This window comes from Varroa destructor, unplaced genomic scaffold, assembly GCF_002443255.2.
Source record: "Varroa destructor unplaced genomic scaffold, Vdes_3.0 BEIS01000003.1, whole genome shotgun sequence".
Lineage (NCBI taxonomy): Eukaryota > Metazoa > Arthropoda > Arachnida > Mesostigmata > Varroidae > Varroa > Varroa destructor.
Genome location: NW_019211456.1, coordinates 37,397,285 through 37,419,011, shown reverse-complemented (window position 1 = coordinate 37,419,011; position 21,727 = coordinate 37,397,285). Strand labels below are relative to the sequence as shown.

At 38.4% G+C, this 21,727-nt stretch overlaps 3 protein-coding genes and 1 long non-coding RNA gene across 22 annotated transcripts in view; 2 read left to right on the top strand and 2 right to left on the bottom strand.

Moving 5' to 3' along the window:
- The first annotated feature begins 144 nt into the window (after window positions 1-144).
- Window positions 145-9,191, top strand: LOC111247376 (mucolipin-3-like). Of its 11 annotated transcripts, none has more exons than XM_022798188.2 (3): window positions 145-698; window positions 6,285-7,405; window positions 7,888-9,191. In XM_022798188.2, exons 1-3 carry the CDS (start codon window positions 696-698, stop codon window positions 7,904-7,906), a joined length of 1,143 nt encoding a protein of 380 aa, XP_022653923.1. In that variant the 5' UTR covers window positions 145-695; the 3' UTR covers window positions 7,907-9,191. The 11 variants fall into 11 exon arrangements, with proteins under 11 accessions (XP_022653923.1, XP_086839258.1, XP_086839255.1 ...); XM_086983132.1 differs by adding an exon at window positions 2,205-2,327 and having other exon boundaries at window positions 6,498-9,191; XM_086983129.1 differs by adding an exon at window positions 2,205-2,327 and having other exon boundaries at window positions 6,285-9,191.
- Window positions 9,192-10,114: 923 nt separating this feature from the next.
- Ts (Thymidylate synthase) lies at window positions 10,115-13,805 on the bottom strand. 5 transcript variants are annotated; one of them, XM_086983138.1, is made up of 5 exons: window positions 13,739-13,805; window positions 13,163-13,259; window positions 12,754-12,972; window positions 11,107-11,585; window positions 10,115-10,808 (listed from the first exon to the last, which is right to left on the bottom strand). In XM_086983138.1, exons 1-5 carry the CDS (start codon window positions 13,788-13,790, stop codon window positions 10,741-10,743), a joined length of 915 nt encoding a protein of 304 aa, XP_086839264.1. In that variant the 5' UTR covers window positions 13,791-13,805; the 3' UTR covers window positions 10,115-10,740. The 5 variants fall into 5 exon arrangements, with proteins under 5 accessions (XP_086839264.1, XP_022653932.1, XP_022653933.1 ...); XM_022798197.2 differs by lacking the exon at window positions 13,739-13,805 and adding an exon at window positions 13,539-13,694 and having other exon boundaries at window positions 10,115-11,585; window positions 12,754-13,027; XM_022798198.2 differs by lacking the exon at window positions 13,739-13,805 and adding an exon at window positions 13,539-13,694 and having other exon boundaries at window positions 10,115-11,585.
- Window positions 13,798-21,727, top strand: part of Acat1 (Acetyl-CoA acetyltransferase 1) — a 26,163-nt gene continuing 18,233 nt past the window's right edge. The window contains exon 1 of one of the 4 annotated variants that reach the window (XM_022798189.2): window positions 13,798-13,938. In XM_022798189.2, coding sequence (XP_022653924.1) covers window positions 13,918-13,938 — 21 coding nt within the window. In that variant the 5' untranslated portion in view covers window positions 13,798-13,917. Of the gene's footprint in view, window positions 13,954-14,168; window positions 14,193-21,727 lie in introns of those variants that run through there. The other 3 variants (XM_086983135.1, XM_086983134.1, XM_086983137.1) reach the window with 3 other exon arrangements.
- Window positions 16,077-21,727, bottom strand: part of LOC147756904 (uncharacterized) — an 8,273-nt gene continuing 2,622 nt past the window's right edge. For both annotated transcript variants that reach the window (XR_015323390.1, XR_015323391.1), the window contains one exon: window positions 16,077-16,881. This is a non-coding gene — a long non-coding RNA (uncharacterized LOC147756904). The remainder of the gene's footprint in view (window positions 16,882-21,727) is intronic.

Genomic DNA, 21,727 nt, shown 5'->3' with positions numbered 1-21,727 from the left:
CCAACCTTCTTCTTCGCGCGAACATCTATCTCCTGAGACGATGATTGAAATCATTTCATCGACGGTCGGGGCTGATTCGAGGCACCGCCGCGTTCGTATTGGGGGGGGGGGGAGACCTAATGGAAAAATAGGCGAAGAGGGGACCAGCCAGCTAACTAATCCATAGATATGAGTGGTGGCAAGAGTACGGTAAGATATAACAAAAAAAAAAAGAACAAAGAAATTACAGTTCTGCTGTGGTTTGGACAAGTCAAGATACAAACGAAGAGGGTTTAAGTGCAGTGGAGCCGATTTTCGTCGTTGTGGTGAAAAAGTCGATCTAGTTGAGATACATCAAAAGGATGCGAAAGTAGAAGATGACAACGTCACGTAGACGGACATTCTAATATGGCTGTGATGATGCTGTTGTATCAACAAAAATTTGTGTTCACCGACGGCAGAATCAAGGATGAAGGCACTGATTAAATTGCATAAGTAGTACAAGTAACAGTAGGCAGGAGCGCGCGATTCCACCATGGTCGTCATTTGCCACTGAAAACTTAAGCATTGAAATGTAACCTAAGTTAACAGTTAAGGGTGACAATGCGTGTTTGCAAATTGACGCAAAATGACGTCCCATTATCCAGTAATTGTAATAACGGCACATGACGTTATCATCGATGACGGCAGAGTTATGAACATAATATTTACTTCATATGGTAAGAAGTACTTATAAAAATAAAAGTTTATATACTGAAGAGATGACAGAGGAATTTGTCTGTTTGAAAATGCTGGCACGTGTACTATCCATTGCGTATCCGTACTTGTTTCTATCAGATCTGCGCTTAATAGCTACTACGTTGTTCCTGATAGTTTTGTTTGTATTTTTTTTTGATAGGGCTGAGCGAATGAATTGTGGTTCAATAGTTTTTAATCTTCTTATTGAAGTGGTAAACGTATTGCTCATAGCATAATTTTATTTGGTAGGGCGTTTCAGTGAAAAATAAAAACCATGAAGTTTCATTTCTTGTTTGGGTTTTTGATCGAACCGTAACGGGTCAATGTGACATATCAATATATTATGGTTGTTACTGTGTGTGCTTGATAGATTCTAGCTTGCACCAAACGCTAAATGCCGATTTAAAAGAGGCTCAACGACGTCTCTGATTTCCTTTTAATAGATTTTGAAAATAATTACCAAAGTATTGACTGTCCGCCGTAGGGTCCACCAAGTGATCGTTACAATAGGTGTAGTATCAGCTTTTCTAAATTTTCACTGAAGTGTCAAGCTTACTAACGATGAGTAATTGCGTTCCCGAAATCTTTTCTCCTCATCATCATATATTCCGGCAAGAGAGAAAAACCATTGTAATTTAGATAGTATTTACCCTCTTGTTCGCACCTAAGGAGCGACATCAATTGATAGAATGACTATTCGATTTGAAAGCAGTAAAAGCAACGGATTTTGCAGAACGTCATATTTGTTCAAGCTTTTTCTAATTGATATGAAACTGTTGCAATAGACAAATAAAGAATAAGCATTAAATTCTCACTATTGCAGCTCTATGGACTGGAAATGTGCCTTTTTCGTGCAAAGCAATTTTTTTCCTAATTGCTGTAACATATACCGATTTTGTCTCTTCTTCCATCTTTAACTATTCTATATATACGGATATATACACTGTTGCTCTCTCTTATCATAGAAAGCAACAGGAAAGATATAAAAGAATTTTTCAAACATAACACCTTTTTCGCGCAATAGTAGTACACGATAAAGTAAAGGCAGTGTTAACAATGCTCTGCAGTCGTTATTAATTTATTTAAATTGTTATTTCATATTTTTTCGCGACAATATCCAATAACATGACTGCGACATGAAATTGAGTAGCCCTCAGCTATGGTAGCTGCTGTATTGATGCTAGTGTTGCTGTTGTGGAAATATCTAACGTAGCGTAGTGTAAGGAAAGTTCAACAAAGCTTAGCTCTTTCATGTTTGTGCATGTTTGCCCGTGAATTTATACTTCAATATAAGCCTATTTTTTTTTACAAAATCTTATTATTTTAGCATGAGCAAGTTTAAATCTAATTTTAGGTCAGTGCTATTAAGCGTACATATAAAGAATCTCCATGGGTTAAAGGAATAAGTGTTGTAGCTAATTCTAGATAATCGTTAAAACGTATCTTTCTTGGTTACGCTTTGCGTAATACTATGATTTTTCAGGCAGTCGATAAATACGTACACTATAGATGGATTGAAACAGCACCGATTTGAACTTACGTGGAGATTAGCAGCGACCTGATGTGTCTGCAATCGTTCATTGTTTCTTCTCCGTACCCGCTGTTCCTGGGTACATTCCTCGTATTAAGTAACCGTAGATATTGCCGCTAGGTATTGAACGGCTTAAATTTTACGTACGTATTTTACATCGAAAGCCTTAATTGGAAAACCTAGGGAAAAAATGAGTCGGAGTGCTTCATCAGTGCAGTTAGCTCTATGAGCCGAGTATTACTTATGCATGCTAAGCAGGCAACAACCGAACAGTGCATCGATCCGCATTTTGAAACATATTTGGTGGCACTGAAATATAGTACCTACCTGTATGTCTTTACCATTTTTATCGGCAAAAGCTCCTGAGCACGTCGGCTTTTACAGCCAAATCTGCAAGTCTTTAATCTTACCGGCTGTCAAGGCTCTTAAAGACGATATTCTACGCGGTCTTGTTTCGAAATTTAATCTAAGAACAATTTAGAGATACGTCGATGTATCATGTAATGCTACTTTTTATAAATGGTATCACTTGATGAAAATTTTGACGTACTATTAGAAAATGATTATTAATAATTTAGAAACAGTCAAATAGTTAACCGCAGCTTTATCGCTTCGAAGTTCAGAGACATTTAGACATATAACCGACCAAGCGTTTTATTTATTTAAAAAAATAGCAATTTTTGGTAAATCGTAAACCTACGGTGCTTTTAAGTAATACAGCAGCGGTCAAAGCTTGCAAAGGAAGAATTGTAAGGCATTTAATTTTTCAGGCAAATTAAGCCTCGCAGAGGTAATAGAGCGATTTGTTTCTTACTCATAAAAAGCGTTACTTAGAGTACATTATTGCCGATATAAATATCAAAGCCAACTTTGAACTCGATCACGCTGCTGAGCACGTGAGTGGGCTTGTCAGAGGTTGCAAAACGTTTGTATCTTTTAAATTTAGAGCGGCGCGTTCCTTCAAATGATTTGAATATTATTGCCGGTAACTCCGACATTGGAATCGAGCCATTGGGATTTCTGTAAATACTTCCGTTGAAATCGATCAGATTGCCTGTACAGATCAGTCTATTCCGCCCGGATTTTTTTGTCTTGCAAACTCTGTGAATCTATAAAACTCAATACGAATATTTATCTCCGCCAGATTTGTTTGGTAACGTTACCGCTTAGTCAGTTACTTGCTGACCAGCTAAAAATGTAGAGCTAAAAACCTAATATTATTTAAAATAGTATTTGCATTTTCTGTAGTTAGGTATACCGTAGCGAAGTGGCATATCGAAAAGCAATTTCGTCGTGTTTTGAAATGTCCATTTTGTTACTAAGCTTGCTCGCATAGCCGAAACTCGAAGGTGGAAGACTTTTAGTTTTAGAAAATATCCGCGGTAGAGTGGCTAGTGCTTTAATCTGTAGCTGCGAAGGGTAGCGTATTTATGCAATATCAAGTTATACCGGTGTCGGCCTACCGTGGAGACATCCTGCCCCTTACCTTTAATTTTAATCATTAAATTCAAACTCAACAGAGTAAATGATAATGTTTCGTTAAGTCCTTACTGTTCCTTTCGAGTGTTAAGTACGTGAGCGGCTTCGACATGTGTTGCCGTTTAGATTTTCAGCGGATATAAATAATTATCTGCGAGATATAATTATTAAGATGCTTGGGACATGTACTCCATCCCATAGTAGCAGATACAAATGGTATTCTGCTCAGCTTCTTTTTTACTACCGACAAATCATCCAAATTCATTACCCATTAACAGTTAATATATTTACAAATTCTTAGACAAATCGATATAGATATCTATGAATATCTATAAAAAATATGTAGCAAATAGCCATACATTTTTTAATTTGTGGTCGCTATTCTCACGTTGCGTTGGTAGCTATAGTAACCCGATTCCCCTTAGCTGACACGTGATTAATAATTTCGTAAGGTAAATATTGACGAATGTACATTGTTGACCCTTAGCAACATTTTTGAAACATGCATACGCCTAGCAGACCCATGGTTACCGTTGTACGATGCCATGGCTTGTACATACTCTGCTACGTGAAGAATAGATCAGTCTGCCAAAATGAACTTTACCATTTAGTCAGGGTTCTTTCTGCATTGGTCAGACTCAATTTGTTTCCATGTTACGGATGAATTCAATGCTAGTTAATTCGCACCGTCGCCACTGACCGATACGCCGATATCTATTACCATCTGTACTCAAAGTAGAAGGCTTCCTTGATTGTTGACTTGATTGAGAGTTGACTAAGGGTACATTTCAGAAATAAGGAGATTCTGTACTAGAGAGCGCTTATGAGCCACGCAGCTAGCCGACAGATTTGAGCCTTATCTTCTTGTAAATGTTGCTATTAAACCTCAACCTATAGTGTTCCACTGATTTAACCCAGTTCCATGAAAGTAGATTTGCAACAGCAACCATCCGATGGATGTCCAACGTGCGCGTGATTACCTGGCCTTTTTTGGAGAACAGACGAACATTTTGCTTACCAGCTGCCGGTAATACACACCTCTCGTTTTATGAGCTAAGTTAGCTCATGCCTATGCTGCATCATAAAGTCATGCCGAGTGATCGGTACAATGCTGTTGTTTTTACATAATTAGATCCAAACAGAACATAATTAGATCATTATTTTGGTATTACTAAATATTGTGAGCAAATCTGCAAAGCTGGAATCGTTCGCACTTTCTAAATTGGAAGGAGCCGTCAGCAGTTGTCGCGCAATTCATGTCATCACAAACAATACGACATGACGTCAGCTCGCCGTTCGTTCTAGTGCAGCTGAATCCACGGGTATATTCCATGAGATGGTAGAATCCCGTGTATTTCCGTCAAAAAACGTCAGCTATACTCAGCTTCAGGGATGAGCTAGCGAAAGGGCTCGGTGGAAATTTACATACCAAGAACTACTTTCTTCATCGAGGATTACCGCTGCCTAAAGTAAAAGGAACTACCATGTCAATATTGACAGTAGTACAAATCGCAGCCATTAAAGTGAACATTAAGCGAAGCAGTAAACAGAAAATATTGTTAGCCTTTTGACGTACTATTTGTATGATTTTGTTTAGACGAAAGCAACTTACTAACATTTGCTATTCCGCTAGACTAGGCTGATGTTGCCTCACGACGGCCGTTGCGGCCGAGATTGTCTCTCCTAAAGCCGGTGCCTATTTGTCCTAGCCCCTAAATCCATCGTGGTCCAGCTAAGTCAACAAGATAGACCTGCGTGAGTGCACGCTTGTGTACCTTTCGGAAGTTGAATGGACTAGGAATGAAGTCCCGCAAAATGCCATTTTTTTACACTAAATCATAAGAGGAAACGTAAGAACAACAAAGCAAAACATGAATCACACTCAGAAAAACAACGAATACATGACCGTAGCTGAAGACTGTGATATTCCTGTACATTGTGTGTTGTGCAGTGCCGATGCGGGCTTCGGCGTATTATATTCTGCCTGATTATCAAATGGCGATTCAATTAAATATTTTTCGTCGATTTGAAAAGGAGCAAGCGCCGATTGTTTTAGAACAACTAACTACACCGCTCCGCTCTGGGTACTTCTCCAGCAAGTGGTTTGGGAAGTAACAGCAATAATTAGAAAAGCTGTTGCACTGACTTTTTTTTATTAGTGTAACCGTTTGAGAAATTCGAATCAACCTGCTTAAAAGAAATGACGATTAAATTATTTCCGCAGCAGGCGAATGTCTCTTGTTCATTATGAACATTATTCAACTCCTAGAAAACTGGAATTTGTGACACGGATAAATTAATGTACATTTCAGGCTAAGACCTTGCTTTATCATGACACTAGACGTCAGCAGCGAGCTGACCATTGATGATACTAGCTTTAGCTAAGTTAAATAGCATTCACTTAACTAAATCTAGCTAAGTTAAATAGTATTTATTTAGTATTAACTAAATTAGCCAACCTTTATTTATCTAATTTACTCAACTAAATTTCTTATCTTACTAACGGCTCATTCAATTTTCTCTTCTTGCGCTTGTCTTTGTTCATTGCCTATTCCAGACATTACTTTCAAAGATTATCAACAATGCTTCTGTAACACGCAGACTTAACATGGAGCCTATTATTTCCGATGCTGCGATAGAACCTGCTGATCCTTTCACCATGAATGAATCAAACTCCATTGAGCCGACTGAAGATGAATGGGTTCTATACGAACAGAGAATGAGGAGAAAGTTGCGATTCTTTTTAATGAACCCCATTGAAAAATTCCAGGCGAAAGGTCGTCTACCGTGGAAACTGGTCTTGCAAGTCGTAAAGATCATTGTTGTCACACTGCAGCTCGTGCTTTTCGGTTATGACAGCTACGCGTTTCAACGGCAACATCGGGACACGAATATAGCCTTGGACCACATGTTCCTCGAAGATTGGACAGCTGCTAGAGAGGTAGCCTCGTATCCGCCATCCGCAGGCCCCTACGCCGTCTACACGAAGAAAGACTTTTACAGGCATCTCGATACAGTTGTTAGACGCTACACAAATGTTACGAAGACAGCAGTCGCCCCCCTGGGCTACGATACCAAAGATGGCGAACTGGGCAACTTGACCTTTTGCAAAACGCAATACGGACTAAGACATATGACGCCGTATAATGAAATTCTGATCTTTGATAACATCCAGCAGACGGAATGCCTTACGGTCGAGATGCTGTGGAAGAAGAATGACAAACAATGGCAGAACTTTTCAATGAAGGACTATGCAGAGAAGAACAATTTTAGTTTAGAGTTTGAGCGCCTCATCCAGGCGAATGTTATGTTTGCCCTAAAGACGGTTTACCTAAAAAGTATGAGTCCATTCGATCTGCCCGAATGCTACAAATACGACGTGAACGTTAAGTATAATAACGCGGCGCATGATGGTCAGATTTTAATCACGCTGATGACCGCTAGTACAAAGCTGAACTGTCAGACCAATATACATTATGAAGCAACAAGCGAAGCGGAAATTATTTTCCGTCAGTTCATGAACGGCATCGTCATTCTCCTCTGTTCTAGTTCGTTAGTACTGTGTTTCCGATCGCTTTTACGGGGCCAAGCTTTGCGGTCACAAACAGAGGTGTTTTTTTGGCAGAAAAACCGTACCGCATTGACGTGGAGTGACAAGCTTGATTTTGTGGACTTTTGGTACGTTATGATTATTACCAATGACGTGCTCATTATTATAGGGTCCCTAATCAAGATACAACTTGAACAGCGCTTGATCGATGGGACCCAATATAATTTCTGCAGCACTCTATTGGGTTTCGGCAATCTGCTGGTATGGGCGGGTGTTTTACGTTACCTTGGCTTCTTCCAAAAGTATAATATTCTCATTCTGACAATGAAACGAGCCACACCAAACATTCTGCGTTTCCTGTTGTGCGCTATACTCTTATATATGGGATTCTGTTTCTGTGGATGGGTGGTACTTGGTCCGCATAACATCAAATTTCGGTCGCTTAGTTCAACGTCAGAATGTCTCTTCGCTCTGATGAACGGCGATGATATTTTTGCGACGTTCGCTATTATGGGAGAAAGCACTGGTGTGATATGGTGGTTTTCTCGAATTTATCTCTACATGTTCCTCATTCTGTTCATATATTGTGTGATTTCGTTGTTTCTTTCAGTCATTATGGACTCTTATGAAACGATACGGGAATCATATGATCAGGATGCTTATCCATCACATCTATGGAAATTCATCAATAAGAAGGATACACTGAATAAACATAAAGGTCAAAATCAGGATGACGAACGGAAGTTCTAAAATGGGCCATCCGAATTCTTGGAGCCAGCCTCACTACATCTCAATGGCCCAATAGAATCTTCAAGAAATAACCAAGAACTTCTAAAAGATCTATTTGGTAGACGTTTCTTTTCACAACAAAGGCGGAACCGAACAGCAAATCAAGGCTATAATGAGCCTGGGTATTGAACTTGGCGCAGTTAACCACGATTATATATAAAAAAAATTAGGGCATTAATGAAAAGTATCCGCTGTTCTTTTATTAAGACTCATAAAAGCCACATCTACTGTGTGGTTTTGTTGTTTTACCAGTTATTACAAACTTTAAAGCTACATAGGTTTATTTCCCTTACTACTCGATCATGCCACTTGATAATAGAGATCTATCGAAATATCTGTCGAGTTCGAAGCAGTATGCCCCGTTTCAAATGTGTACGGCTTTCTGATTACCGGACGCCAAATGGCAAAAGAATGAAGCGTCGACAGTCAACCATGGAGCGTTCCATAGCTGTAGTAAAACAATCTGTTTTGTACAAAGGTAGAACTTGTATCAGCGCAAGGGAACCAAACTTTATTTTTGGTCTTTTATAGCCATAGCTGCATAACTTTTCAAGTGATCTAAGCATGTCTGAGATTACATGGCACGTTTTATTTTTCGGTGAAACTGAGGTGCCGTCAATTTATCGCACTTGGTCTTTCTGCTATTCCTCATCATAGTATATATAATAGCCTTACAGGATTCAATTTCAGAGACGGTAAGTCCGCTGTGCGGCAGACTGCCCCTAGTGTGACGTATTTTTGGAACTTGCCAAATAATTATATGGCTATTGTTTTGCCCCAATCAGAATAACGTAACGGTTGAGCCAAACGTAGTTGTAACGGCAATTAATTAGCGTTATATAGATGTTTTATTGGTAATTGGAACTGCTGTTATTAATTTGTACAGAATACATAAGATCCGGATATACAGATATAATTGTTTGTGACAGTACTTCTTCCTGACGTTGAATTTAGCAGTGCGCGTACAGCCGCTCGTGAGGTTCATTAATGGCGGAGGTAAACATGAAATGTACCTATTAAATCTAATTGTACGATGGAGATAGTCTAGGGATTCGGGGATGCCGTCGTATTATACGAAAGAGAAATGATATGTGAATGAATAAAGGAAATAATTCTAAAAAATTACTTGCCTACTACTTATCTTTGATTACTTCGCAACCGTTTTTTGTTGCTTTTGAGGAACTGTGTGCACGGACGAGTAAATCTAAAACGGCATTATAAACTGAATAGAGTCTTTAAATTTCATAATACACTATGAATAAACAAGTTAACATACATAGTTGGTCACTAAAAGGGTCAAATTAGATTGCCAATCAATGTCCGCTTATTCGAAATCGAAATCGTGAGTTGAGGTTTGCTAAATTCTTACAGAAAATCAAAATGCAGACCCGTTTCCTCAATAAGTTTAAAAGGTCTGAATATAAATGATAATTTTAATCACACTTACGTTAATCATTTTATATCCCTACTTATTTGCTAGGCGTAAAAAGTCCAACACTATATATGTATTATGTGTATACCTTATCGCGTACGTATTTACATTTTACACTACGTTTCGTAATATAGTTCAGTTTGGGTTTTCCTGCTTAATTGTTGAGAAACTTTCATCACTTACAATCAGTATAACACAATAAAATTTATCGTTACTGGGAAAAGCGAGGAGCATGATGTAGCCGATGGAGGCGCGAAAAAAATGTTCGTCGAAAAAGAATAGATCTCGTAGGTGTTAACCAGTGTTCGCGCAGATTTGCGCAGGTACTTGTGGTCGCCCATAGGAGATTGTTATACACGAGATGCACAAAAAAATCATGTTGTGACACGCCAATGTCAATTTTTCGAGACTTAGCTATATACCACAAGATACGTAAATCCATTTGAGATAAAAAGAAGAATAAATAATTTATCGATTGTCCACACTTTCGTGGAAGTCCACGTTACTCAAGGTGGCTTAATTTCATAAAAGTCTACGACATTTTTAGTGGTATTAGTATTCAATATTTAGACACAAGTTTAAAAAGTGTACATGTGCAATATACATAAGAACTGAATACACTATGTACAATACACTTTTATTGGTTATGACTTTACTTTTGAAGTGGATCCAATGTTAATTTTGCACGTGCTTATCATCAGATTTTCGATGTGTCCAAACTTGCATCTACCTGTGTGTAAACTTTGAATGCGTTTTACAATGGACATCATTAAATCGTTTCTAAATAAAATTATTTCATACAGGTTAGCAGCGTTTCCGTGAATGTTTACTAAGAGAAGCGAGTTACTGTTGCAATCATTGCGGCACGAAGTGTCTCTACACCCGAATTCGAACCTAGAACCACTAGCTAGGAAAAGCTAGCTATGCTACTTTCAGTGCTTCCACACCAACACTGCATACAATATATGATGCATGGTCGATTAAATAGGCCAGATACGATACGACGATTAGTTTTTGCATCCTAATCGTAAAATGAGATTATTAGTTTCAGATGAGCTCCTATAATCGGCATGATTTGCCTCATTAAGCGCAAATATCTTTCGAACTGGCGCGCAAACGAATGCAAACAGTCGTATCATATAACGCTGTATGTTGATTTGTTTATATCACACAACCTCTTTTTATAAAAGAAAAAGGAATTCAACGCAAAAATACCTCCATGAGCGAATATTAAATTGTCTTCTAGTATGCAGGTGCTGAGACCAACGTGAAGTAGTCGAGTACCTTGACCGACTCTCTTTTCGTTTTTGCTGTAGGCGGAAGATAAAAATGCATTCGTTTACAATAGGTTTTGGCACCGACACCACACATTGAGTACAAAGACATTATAAACCAAATTCGTCAATGGGAAAAATGTTTTTTATACAGCCATATCCATCTTTATCGCATCGTGAGGATCGTAACCGATCAACTTAAAATGTTCTGCTTTCAACTCCCAAAACGGTGTTTCCTCTGGAAAATCAATCTCAATTTTCGGAAATGGGCGCGGTAGTCTTTCTAACTGCTTCTGAAGTGGTGTGACATGATTTAAATAAACATGAGTGTCACCTGTCGTATGCACGAAGTCGCCCCCTTTCAATCCAGTCAGACGAGCGATGATGTGCGTAAGCAGAGCGTAAGAGGCAATATTGAACGGAACACCGAGGCCCATGTCGGCGCTGCGCTGGTACAGTTGACATGAGACTTCACCTTTGGCGACGTAAAATTGAGCCAGACAGTGACAGGGCGGAAGCGCCATCTTTGGCAAATCCGAGACATTCCATGCCGATAGAATAATACGTCGGTCGTTTGGATTGCTCTTTAGTGTGCTGATGATCTGAGCAATCTGATCAACTCCCTGGTTCGTGTAATCGGCATGCATATTTGTGTACTCAGCACCGAAATGGCGCCACTGGAAGCCGTACACGGGGCCTAAATCGCCTTCTTCCCTGGCGGTAAAACCAAGGCTGTCCAAAAATTCACGAGAACCGTTGGCATCCCAAATTTTTACTCCTTTCTCCGACAGCTCCTTGGCGTTGGTAGAGCCTCTAAAACAAGATAATAATAGAGATAAAAAGAACACGATATAACTCAAGCGACTATTTAAACAATGGGTGCATAGTTTCCATGAACAGTTCCTGTTTAGTGCGCGAGTTCGAGATCGGACTTATAAACATTCTATTACGGTTTTCTGTAATTACCTCAAACATTCTTTCCCTTCAGTACATCTGGAGTAACCAGTATGGAAAATTAAGTCATAATTACATATATAATGCGCTCGAAATTACGTACCTGAAACGCATTTGATAGTCAACACATGCCTCTAAATCACATAGTGTCTCAGTACAGAAGTTATGTTTTTTTTATTCCAGTCAATGAAACATTCAAAACCACAACTTGATTAAAAGTTGAATTGTTTTCTCGGTTCTAGGTATGCTTTATGCATGAAAGCTTATACGCCAGCGGGTTGTAAGTTAAGAATTTTTAAGACCTAAACCGGCATATCAAGCAAAAAATTTAGTAGAATAAATCAGTTGATTAAATTTATCTGCGTGCAAAAAGAAACGTAGATAATATTAACTCGACTAAGCAAAATATGAATCGAGCCACGATCGAATCCAATTGCTGCTTATGCCTGTAGGCAACCTGAGCAAAACAGAGCTATAATTGTTACGACCTCACAGTCTAAAACAAATTGAGTCTTTACATTTATGTATGGACTGGAATAATCCTCAAAACGGCAAAGTATACCCCTTTATAGGTAAAAATAATCTGATAGCAAAAACTATTCTACTTTGAAAAATCTGACACTGAACTCTATTTCATTATTAAAAATAGAAAAAAGAGCATAAGAAAATCTGTGGTAAATGGTTAGCGCGGTTTGTACCTTTCAGTATCAAGACAGTAAGGTTGAACGGTAGCGATGCCATTGACTACTTGGCTATTATCTTAGACTAATTGCGGACCGGATGACGAACAAGTTCATACATTTAGTGTGTAACAACACTATTATATATATATATATATATATATATATATATATATATATATATATATATCACGATTACCTTTTGGCAATTACATTGAAGTAGGATATCGACAAATCCTACGCTAGTACCGGTTGTGTATGCATGTTGTTTATCTAATCGTAGTCTTTATGGACCTACATTTAAAATGAATATATAATCTAGAATTATGAAGAAAAACCATACGTACCGTAAGAACCAAAGCAATTCTTCAACGATTCCCTTCCAGAAAACTCTTTTTGTTGTCAATAGCGGCATTGTACCATCCCTAAGCGAATAACGACTTTGGGAGCCAAACACAGAGATGGTCCCAGTGCCAGTTCGATCAGTTCTTGTCGTTCCCATCTTGAGAATATGACGAATCAAATTTAAGTATTGCTGTTCCGGATGGTCCTGCTCTACGGACTCGCTTTGCGGATCAAGCACAGGCGCAGTTTTGAACAGTACATCGTGAGGTAAATTTACTATGTCAAACAAAAACTTTTCTATTAAGGAATCGTAATTACATCTAATGAGAATAGTTTTGGATTCCAATATATGATGAGTATATATGGTGATGTTGAAAATGTTCGTATTTTCTTGAAGATATAAGCACTTACGTTTTCTCTGCAGTCGTCGCGTCAGAGAAGTTAACATTGCTAGTGACCGGGGAACTGGACATGGTGCCTTTTGGAACGTTTTTGAGTCTATTACGATCTTCGCGCGCGAAAATTCCGTACAAAAATATTATTAATTGATCCGTTATTTCAAATAAGTCCAATAAAAGCTTGAATTTTTTTCCTACTCCCGTGCTCCAACCTCAAATAATAGCACACAGGATGCAGATATACAGACAAGCGAAAAATAACTCTATCCGAGTAGTTTTCGAACGAACTGCAGTGGTCAGAAAGGGCACAATTGGATAGCGTAACAAAAATCGTTGATTTTAAATGTGAAATAAATAAATCTTAAAGCCAACTAACTATATATAACAACCTGCGTTTCTCAGTATGGTCGTAGAGCCTACTTTATCTCGCGCAAAAGTTAACGGTTGGATCCATTAAAGAGAACGCGCATTATTTCTAAATAGAGAAACGTGTACATTTTATTCATTATGGAGATTGAATTCAGCTTTGTTTTTGCATCCAAATGTTTTGATAACTATTTTTGGTATAGGTGTCTAGGCAAGAAATCACCCCAAGTTTGAACAGGATTGCGGAGATATCGGCTATAAAGAGTAGTACACATGATTCGAAATTATTCCGATGGCGAACTGAACAAACAGCGCACCTCAAGCACAGCAGTGAGCGAACGAACGGTACTTTAAAAGTCAATATATTTATTATCTCGTGCCAGATCATCGGTTAATGCCAGGATGTTTCGAGTTCTCGGACGGGTACGTCTCTTCATCGTAAATATCATCTATGTCTTCATATCTTTTTGCCCATATAACGTTTTTTAGTTTGTTAAGCTTGAAAGAATAATCGGATTGGCGCACCTGTTGACACTCCTGTATTCTGTCTCGTAGAATAGATATTCTACAGAAGCAACAAATATGACATTCACTTTGAGCAAAGTTACTTTCAAGAACGAATTGCGTTAATGTGGTAACTATGAATTTTAAATTAAGTGTGATTTGCATCGGGAATGGTAAGTAAAACTCCCACGGAACCGAATTGTCTATGGAAATTTAATGATGAATGAGAGAAACAAAGTGACAACCTATTCAGCAACCCATATATGTCATTATCTACCAAAGATAGCAGCCTGTTTCTAGATGATGTAACCTGTGCTAACCTTATAGATAGTTCTTTGAACTTTGAACTTTTTGGGTATCAGTGAAACGGTCCTGGGTTGAATTGCGAAGGAATTTTCACAACGTATTGCGTTTCAGTAAGCGATTTAGGTTGATCTGATTTTTCACACATGTATGTTTCTTAGTGGCACAAAGTAAAAATTTGTCGTACTGGGTAAGTACTCCATATACCCTAAGCAAACCGAGTGTCTTCATACAGAACTTGTTTACTAACATGAGTTCTGTAACTAGCTCGCATCTAGTACTTGTGGGCCGGCCTACACTAAATATGAATTCATTTAAAGTGTATGGGCGTGTCATTGATTACGTGCGATGTAAAACTAGTTTATGCTCTCGAATTTCTCGGGGCACAATTTATCCCGACTCAGTCTTCGACATTTATTGATCGAGAAGTCGACCACGAACTTTTCAAGTACGTGCTACATAAAAGATTTTATATTATGGACGTATTTGACGATGAATTCCTTCCGGTCGATTTTATTCGCTTATAATGATCGATGCAAGGTTAACCATCGCACCGTTCTTGATAGAAAGATCTCGCCATCGGCGCCTGCATCGTAGTTTGATCTGCCGCACAAGACCATCTTGCGATGAGTAGTGTCTCGACAGTTTGTGGGAACGGCGTTCGACTCGAAAGATATTGCTGCGTCGAGCCGAATCCATTCTACTACATATCGTGTACAGATCTTTTCTCGTCCATCGTTTCCATTAAGAAATTTCAGCCGCTAGCGTTGCTCGAGCAATTTTTTTTAACTTTATGTTGCACTGATTACATTCGTAAGATTATAGACGACGCTTAGGCTTGATTGCCTTTGTAAGCCAATACACTTTAATGCAAATTTCTGAGCATGAATATCGCTGGTTTTTTAAGGGAATCACAAATGCCTCATAAAATCATGCTATTTCTTTTCACTGTTTCATTGTTTTGTCTTCCGCTTGAAGTAGCCGCGCGTTTTGCCAAATTGTCACCATTGTATCGATCATAGCTGGCTCATCTAACGGGCCGTATGCTTTTCGAAAGTAATAGAAACTATTTCCTAATAAATGCAGACTTTAGTCTGCTAATAAGCCATCGTAAGGCATTACGTGTGGCAGCGCGGTGATTCGCATCGAGAAAAACCTCGACGTTCTCGTTAACTTCATTAGGCAAATCTTGAGAAATCTAGTAACAAGCATTCTGTTAAGTATCACTAGTGATCATCAAAGTATTTCTTAATAGGCAGTATTTTCAGCAGAATTCAGACGCTGTCTGCCGAGGGTAATCACGGGCTCAACATCAATTAAAAATACGATGGTGAGGGCTGGTTATAGTTTATCCAGTAAACAGAAAAAATACTTCGGCAGGTTTTGCCTTAAAGCGTTTTTCGATATTCACTGTATTGCCAAAAATTTGTATTATAACTATCCCGGCCATTGTGTATAAGATCTAAACAAAAATACGGAAGGTTTATCAAGTGATAGTATACAATTTTATTAATGGCCACATCATTCACGGATAATATTCACATGAAAAAATATTTGATCAGTGTCGGATTTCAATTTACTTCAACCGCTTCTATGTCGTTGTGCTATCTGTATTAGGGCAAATTTTACTCATACCTTGTAATGTTTCAGCGCCGTGTGGAATACTCTTATTGCCCCTTATACGAGATATTATATACTAATGTATAACGTCCCTAGAAAAGTGAAAGAACAAGTGAACTAGTTCAAAAATAACGTGTACTTTAAATTTGCAAGGTGAAAATTTATGCACACTCTCTAATTTGTGTTCCATTCGTATACTGTTTCTATTCCAATCCATTAAATATGAAGAAAAATGAAGCAAAACGAAGAAAAATAAACCAAATTTCATTGGCGAATTTCGTCTGCGATTTCATCTAAGGCTTCTTATTATTATTATATCTACAAGTTAGGGTTTTTTTTTCAAAAGAGTAAAAAAAACTAATACGACGCTAGTTCGGATTCGTTAACGGTAGGTATATATATAATTTGACTCCTTTCCATCATATTTTTCTAAACCATGCGTACCATTATATCGGGCATTGTGAAATATGCCTTACACAATAAGACAAGTAAGAAGCTAAAAGAAACTAAACCTACATGATCAAATCCCCATATCGAAACAAACGTGACTTAGTTTTACTACATGTAACAAACAAGATCAAGAAGTAGGACTTCATTGGCTGCAATTTGTTGTTATTTATTAATAACAGGCCAACGAGTTTAAACATCAGCAGATTAGCAACTCCGGTCCTGCTACGCTAGGACCGCGGTGGAGTAGATCAGTGGCCTACCATATCGATAAATATCACTATGCCAAAGATGTATGCGAAAGAGTTGAACGTTGGCGAACAAACGCAGTGCAAGAGTGAATATGACACCCTGGAGCAGATGACGCCCCAAACACACATAATTGCCCTTGAGACCCCTAAGCTGGGGCGGCTGTGTTGGTTTGTTCACTATAAAACAAACCTAGAAGCCTGGGTCGATTATACGGGTAGTTTCCGAAAGATGTTCTCGAGCCTGAAAGGCACCAAATGGGTTACTATTAAAAATAGAATAATTAAAAAAATAGGGTAAATGGGTTTCTTTTCAATTCTCTTGGACCTCAAGTTTAAACTTATTTCAATTTTTGGTTCTACATGCGCATGCGAGATTATGCGTACCGTCAGTGTGATACTTCACTTCATTCATTTAATTTCGAAGAACTCCGGCAGTCTGTGGTGCACCTTTCGCCGGAAACTAGTATTTGCTTTGCGGATTTTATTAGTGATAGCAGTAGTATTACGTGAGTGATGTTTTCATTGCTTTGTGTGGTTTAGAGCCTTCTTTCTGACGACATGTATTCAAAAACCAATCTAATCATAATAGGGTAGCACAAGAGCGACACGCTCAATGCAAACAACACCAGACCTTGTGACCGAGGATGTATTACGTTTTACGAAACCATTCTGTTATACTCAGGCTCTTGCTTTGATTACTTATGAGATATTCGCAGAAGAAAAAAATCTATGCACTTTACCATTTCTAATGTGTGTGGGTGTGGGATCTATTGTGTGTGGAATCTAATATGTGTGGGATGTGGGATTTCGCTATTTGCGTGAATCGTTATCTTCGTCGTGGTCATATATGTGTACGCAATAAACTTACAGAACTCGGGAATGCAAAATATTCGGGTAAAATAACGACATATTCGAGACGTCTATTTAGCGTCGTTTGTTTCATTAGTTCGACCGATTCAGTACAAACTAACTGAACAAATTTAATACATTGATGTGTTAAATTAGCGAAGGTTAGTTGTCGACTACTTTTTCTGTATTTTTAAGCTATTTATTTGTTTTTTCTCGTATAAGTTTAGTGGTATCTGATGTTTGCCAATTGAAATATATAATTCGTTTAATTATATATATATATGATTAAGTTACAGAATGAGGTGAGGGGAAGTTACTTGTGAAGAAAGAGCTGTTAGTGGAACTGTTATCGAAGTTGTAGAAGGCTAAAAATGAAAATAAAAAAAGTTAGTAAAAGATTAGGACCAAAGTGTTAGGAGACTTCTGCTCCCTTGTACGTATACTATATATATACTATATGGAGGCAGAAAATAAAAGTAGCAAGTAGGCAAAAAGAAACATTCTGCGTGCACAGTTGGAAGCTAGTCAAAGAAATCTATAATCCGCCGTGGTTAGCTTGTCGATTGCATCCTTTTCCTATCTATGATTAAACATTTGTATCATTAATGGCGAATTAAATGTATGATTCATAGAAAATATATCTATATGTATAAGTGTACGTAATGTTACGCAAAAATGTAAAATTAGGGAATAATGCTATACTTTGACGTAAAAAAATCCAAGAAGACGGCAAGAAACTGCTTTATTAATTTATTTAATTGTTCAAATCAAACATACAGCTGTTATCATTCAGGATTCCGTTTACATCGAATGCAACAAAATGCATACATTTTTACAATCAGCAGTCAATGCTAGTGCATAATTTTGGACTGGTAAAAATGAGTCGGGTCAATTTTTATATGGCCAATTTTTTTCTCATTTACATTACACTACAAAATTACATGGCCAATAGCTGTGCTTGGTAACGTAGTTTGAAGCAAGCAACTAGATGGAATTATTTGTTCCGGTGTTTTTCTACGGACCGCTGTTATTGTGCCGTCGCCATAATGGTGCAGCTGTTGATTCGATCCTATATGCGTTTAACTAAAAAAACAAGAACAGCCCGCTATCGTAATCAGCGTTTACAGGTCCGTTCCCTGCCTCACATGGTATAATGTCGCATCACTGAAAGTGCATGCCGACACAGTGTATGTATTTCAGTTAGAAACAACGCTTTGTATTTTTCAGTTGAAGGCATCTTATAGGTTGAACATAGATAGTGATAATGTAGATCTGAAAAAAAAACAATCTGTTCATCACCGAAATTAACTGTTGGTCTTTTTGGGATACATCAAAATATCAGCACGATATTGAATGAAAATGATATTTGTGAATGGGTACACTCTTAAAAGACTCCCTTCATGTTATTTTTGTGGATATTCGAATAAACAATTATATGAAACTGTATAAGGGAGTTTAGAGCGAAGAGTACAATCTAATATAGCTACGATAAGACTGGGAAGTTCCGCGATAGCTTAGTGGGTAAAGTAAGTGTCTGATAATCTTTGGGACACGTTGTTGTCTAGGTTAAAATCGCGGCATAGATGCACGGTTCGTTTCGTGCAGAAAGCACGGATGCAAATCTTGAAACGTTATGGCCGCGGTGGCTCAAATAGAGGTTAAAACCTGAGGACTTTATTATGCTACCATTCGCTAGTATTTTTGCTCTTAGCAAAATGTTAGTTTGAGGACGATCTTATTCGTTGCCGATACCATGATACCAGATTATGTATGCAACGCTTCTTGTTGCTGATGAAGTCCTGATGCCAATCCGTTAACGTAACGCCGACCTGTAGGGCCGATAATGTAACAGCAACCTGAGCCTTACCTTAACACAGGCCACGTCAAGCGTCTCTTAATTGTACGTGAATAGCGCGGGCTACCGATCGCTACGATTCGATAGCACATTTACAAACTTCTTTTTAGTAGTAGCAGGAACGTTGATAGAATTAAAAGGCATATAACCTTATATGGAACTAAGTGAACCCCTGACTGCTTAACAAAAGGCTTAGGAGCTCGTCATTTTTGACACGTGTATTGTTTAGCACTAGGATCAATGTAATATATAAACAGTCTGACATAACATCATTCTCCTATGTGACGGTCGCACCCTTCATCGAAAACAACGGGGGGTGAGAATTGCAGATAATTTGGATATCAGGATTTGGAATGACAACGGGTTAGTCTTGCGTTTTTATTTTCGACTCTATCGATGCTTGACACAATTCGTTTTGAATATTGGATTCGAAATCTTAATGGAATTTTCTTATGTGTAGCATTGCTCCGTGTGCCGGCACTTAGCTTCTTTTGCAGGTCTTAGACGCACGTCTTTCTTCTCATTGAGAATATGTATAACGTCTGTCTTTCGATGGTTTTTTTACTCATATTGTCTAGTTGACAGTATCGCTTCTTTCGACACTTTCCAGTTGACTGCTATATACCACTCATCCAGACGTCGCTCGATGTTAACACGATTGATCTCCCAAATAATCTAATTCTGTTTTAGGCCTCCGGTTTTCCGAAAACTCCCTATTGTAATCCGTTTGCCAGTCATCTTTAAAGCGAAGTATCGTGATATTCTCGGAACTCAACCCGTTCATTGTAATGGCATCTTGTAACATTATCGTCACCAAGTTTTATAGGTTAGACTGGTCTCGCTAAAATCTTCTATTTCTTTCGATGTCTCTAGCCTGTTACATGCTCACCTCAGCGGGGTATGCTCAAAAGTGCTTTAGCGGACTTCTAATCCATAAACTTTCATGTTCCGAGTGATAAACGTGATTCTTCTCAACATGGTTCCATGGTATTTGTATGAATTCTTTTTCTTCGTTTTCTTTTTTTTTTAATTTGCACCGCCGCGCAGGCCCAAACTTGCTCCTTAAAGCAATTACTGTTGCACTCTTGTCTATCTGTGCGCTTTACTTTTACTGTGATATTCAATAAGGCTTTGCCATCCTAAAAAGTGTACGCTACCAAAGTTAGGTCGTCTGCGGTAAATTACCAGAGTACTTTGAAGTTTAAATGCTGGAACTTGAACCGCTTGTATTACTTTATTGTTTTTTTTTTTAATTCTACTATATACAGTGTGAATCATACTGACGAAAGTCGCCATTCTCGATATTTTTACCGGAAAGGTGCCGTGTACATATATGTCGGGACCACGGTAAACAGAAAACTTGGGTACTACTTTACCTACGAACGAAGACTCTGATTTATTATGGGCAGAAGCATATAAAGCATTATAGGCGACTTAGCGCGTATACCAGTGTGTTCTCCCTGGATCCATCTCTTAATTCAACGGCTACCATCCGACGGCGCTCCTGTGCCCTTCCTGCCACGGTCATTAACCTGCACGGTTCATACACGCATACATTTGCCGGCACGTGCATCATGCCAACTCTACCTGCACTTATACGGTTAGCAGGTAGCTCTCTCGACTAACGGCATTATATTCAGCGGTCACCTTAAGCAAGGGCTATCCAGTAAAGTGATGACCGTATTGAATCGTGGCCTTGTTGTAATAGTTTCTCAATTGTTAAGGATGCCTTAACATGTTGCCCTACACCTTTGGATGGGTAGAACCGGGTTCGAGCACACACACTGTGCGGCTATGAGGGCTTTAAGTTTTCGTACTTGTTGTGCTTGCACCTAAGCTAATATGTATATCGAAATAGGATCTTGCTTTTTTGGCATCGACAGCCATCGAGTTTTAGCTTCCAGATGTGTCTTCATTTGGGAAAATATCAAACATGAGGGTTTCAACTCAGTATCAGCCTACTTTTATTGACTATTTCAGTATTGATAATACTGTTTTGCCTAATCATGTATACATGTTCTAGCACGTTTTCTATATATACGGATTCCTATGTGATAGTTTCACCGATTTAGGTCTCCTCGATCGATTTGTTCTCGAATATGCTTTATGAAACGGGAATGGATTGTTTAAAGAGATAATAAGTAATATCAAACTAATTAATTATGTCTTGCTTAAATCTCAGAGAAACGTTTCTCGGACATGTGTTCGTTTCCCGGATACCCGATTTGTCCCCTTATTTTCCTTAGCTATTAACAGCTACGCAGACATTGAGATTAGAAAGTTATTTATCAGCATACGATGATGGAGTGCTTTCATACGTATCATGGCCGATAAGACGATTCAATTGCCGGCCGTAACTGATTCTAGTATAAATTAAAACTGG

Coding starts and splice junctions, on each gene's coding strand:
- Ts (XM_022798197.2), bottom strand. CDS start 13,199: ATGTTAACTTCTCTGACGCGACGACTGCAGAGAAAAC. Junction 13,028..13,162: donor GCGACGACTGCAGAGAAAAC/GTAAGTGCTTAT, acceptor TGTTTGACATAG/TAAATTTACCTCACGATGTA. Junction 11,586..12,753: donor GAATTGCTTTGGTTCTTACG/GTACGTATGGTT, acceptor ATCTTGTTTTAG/AGGCTCTACCAACGCCAAGG.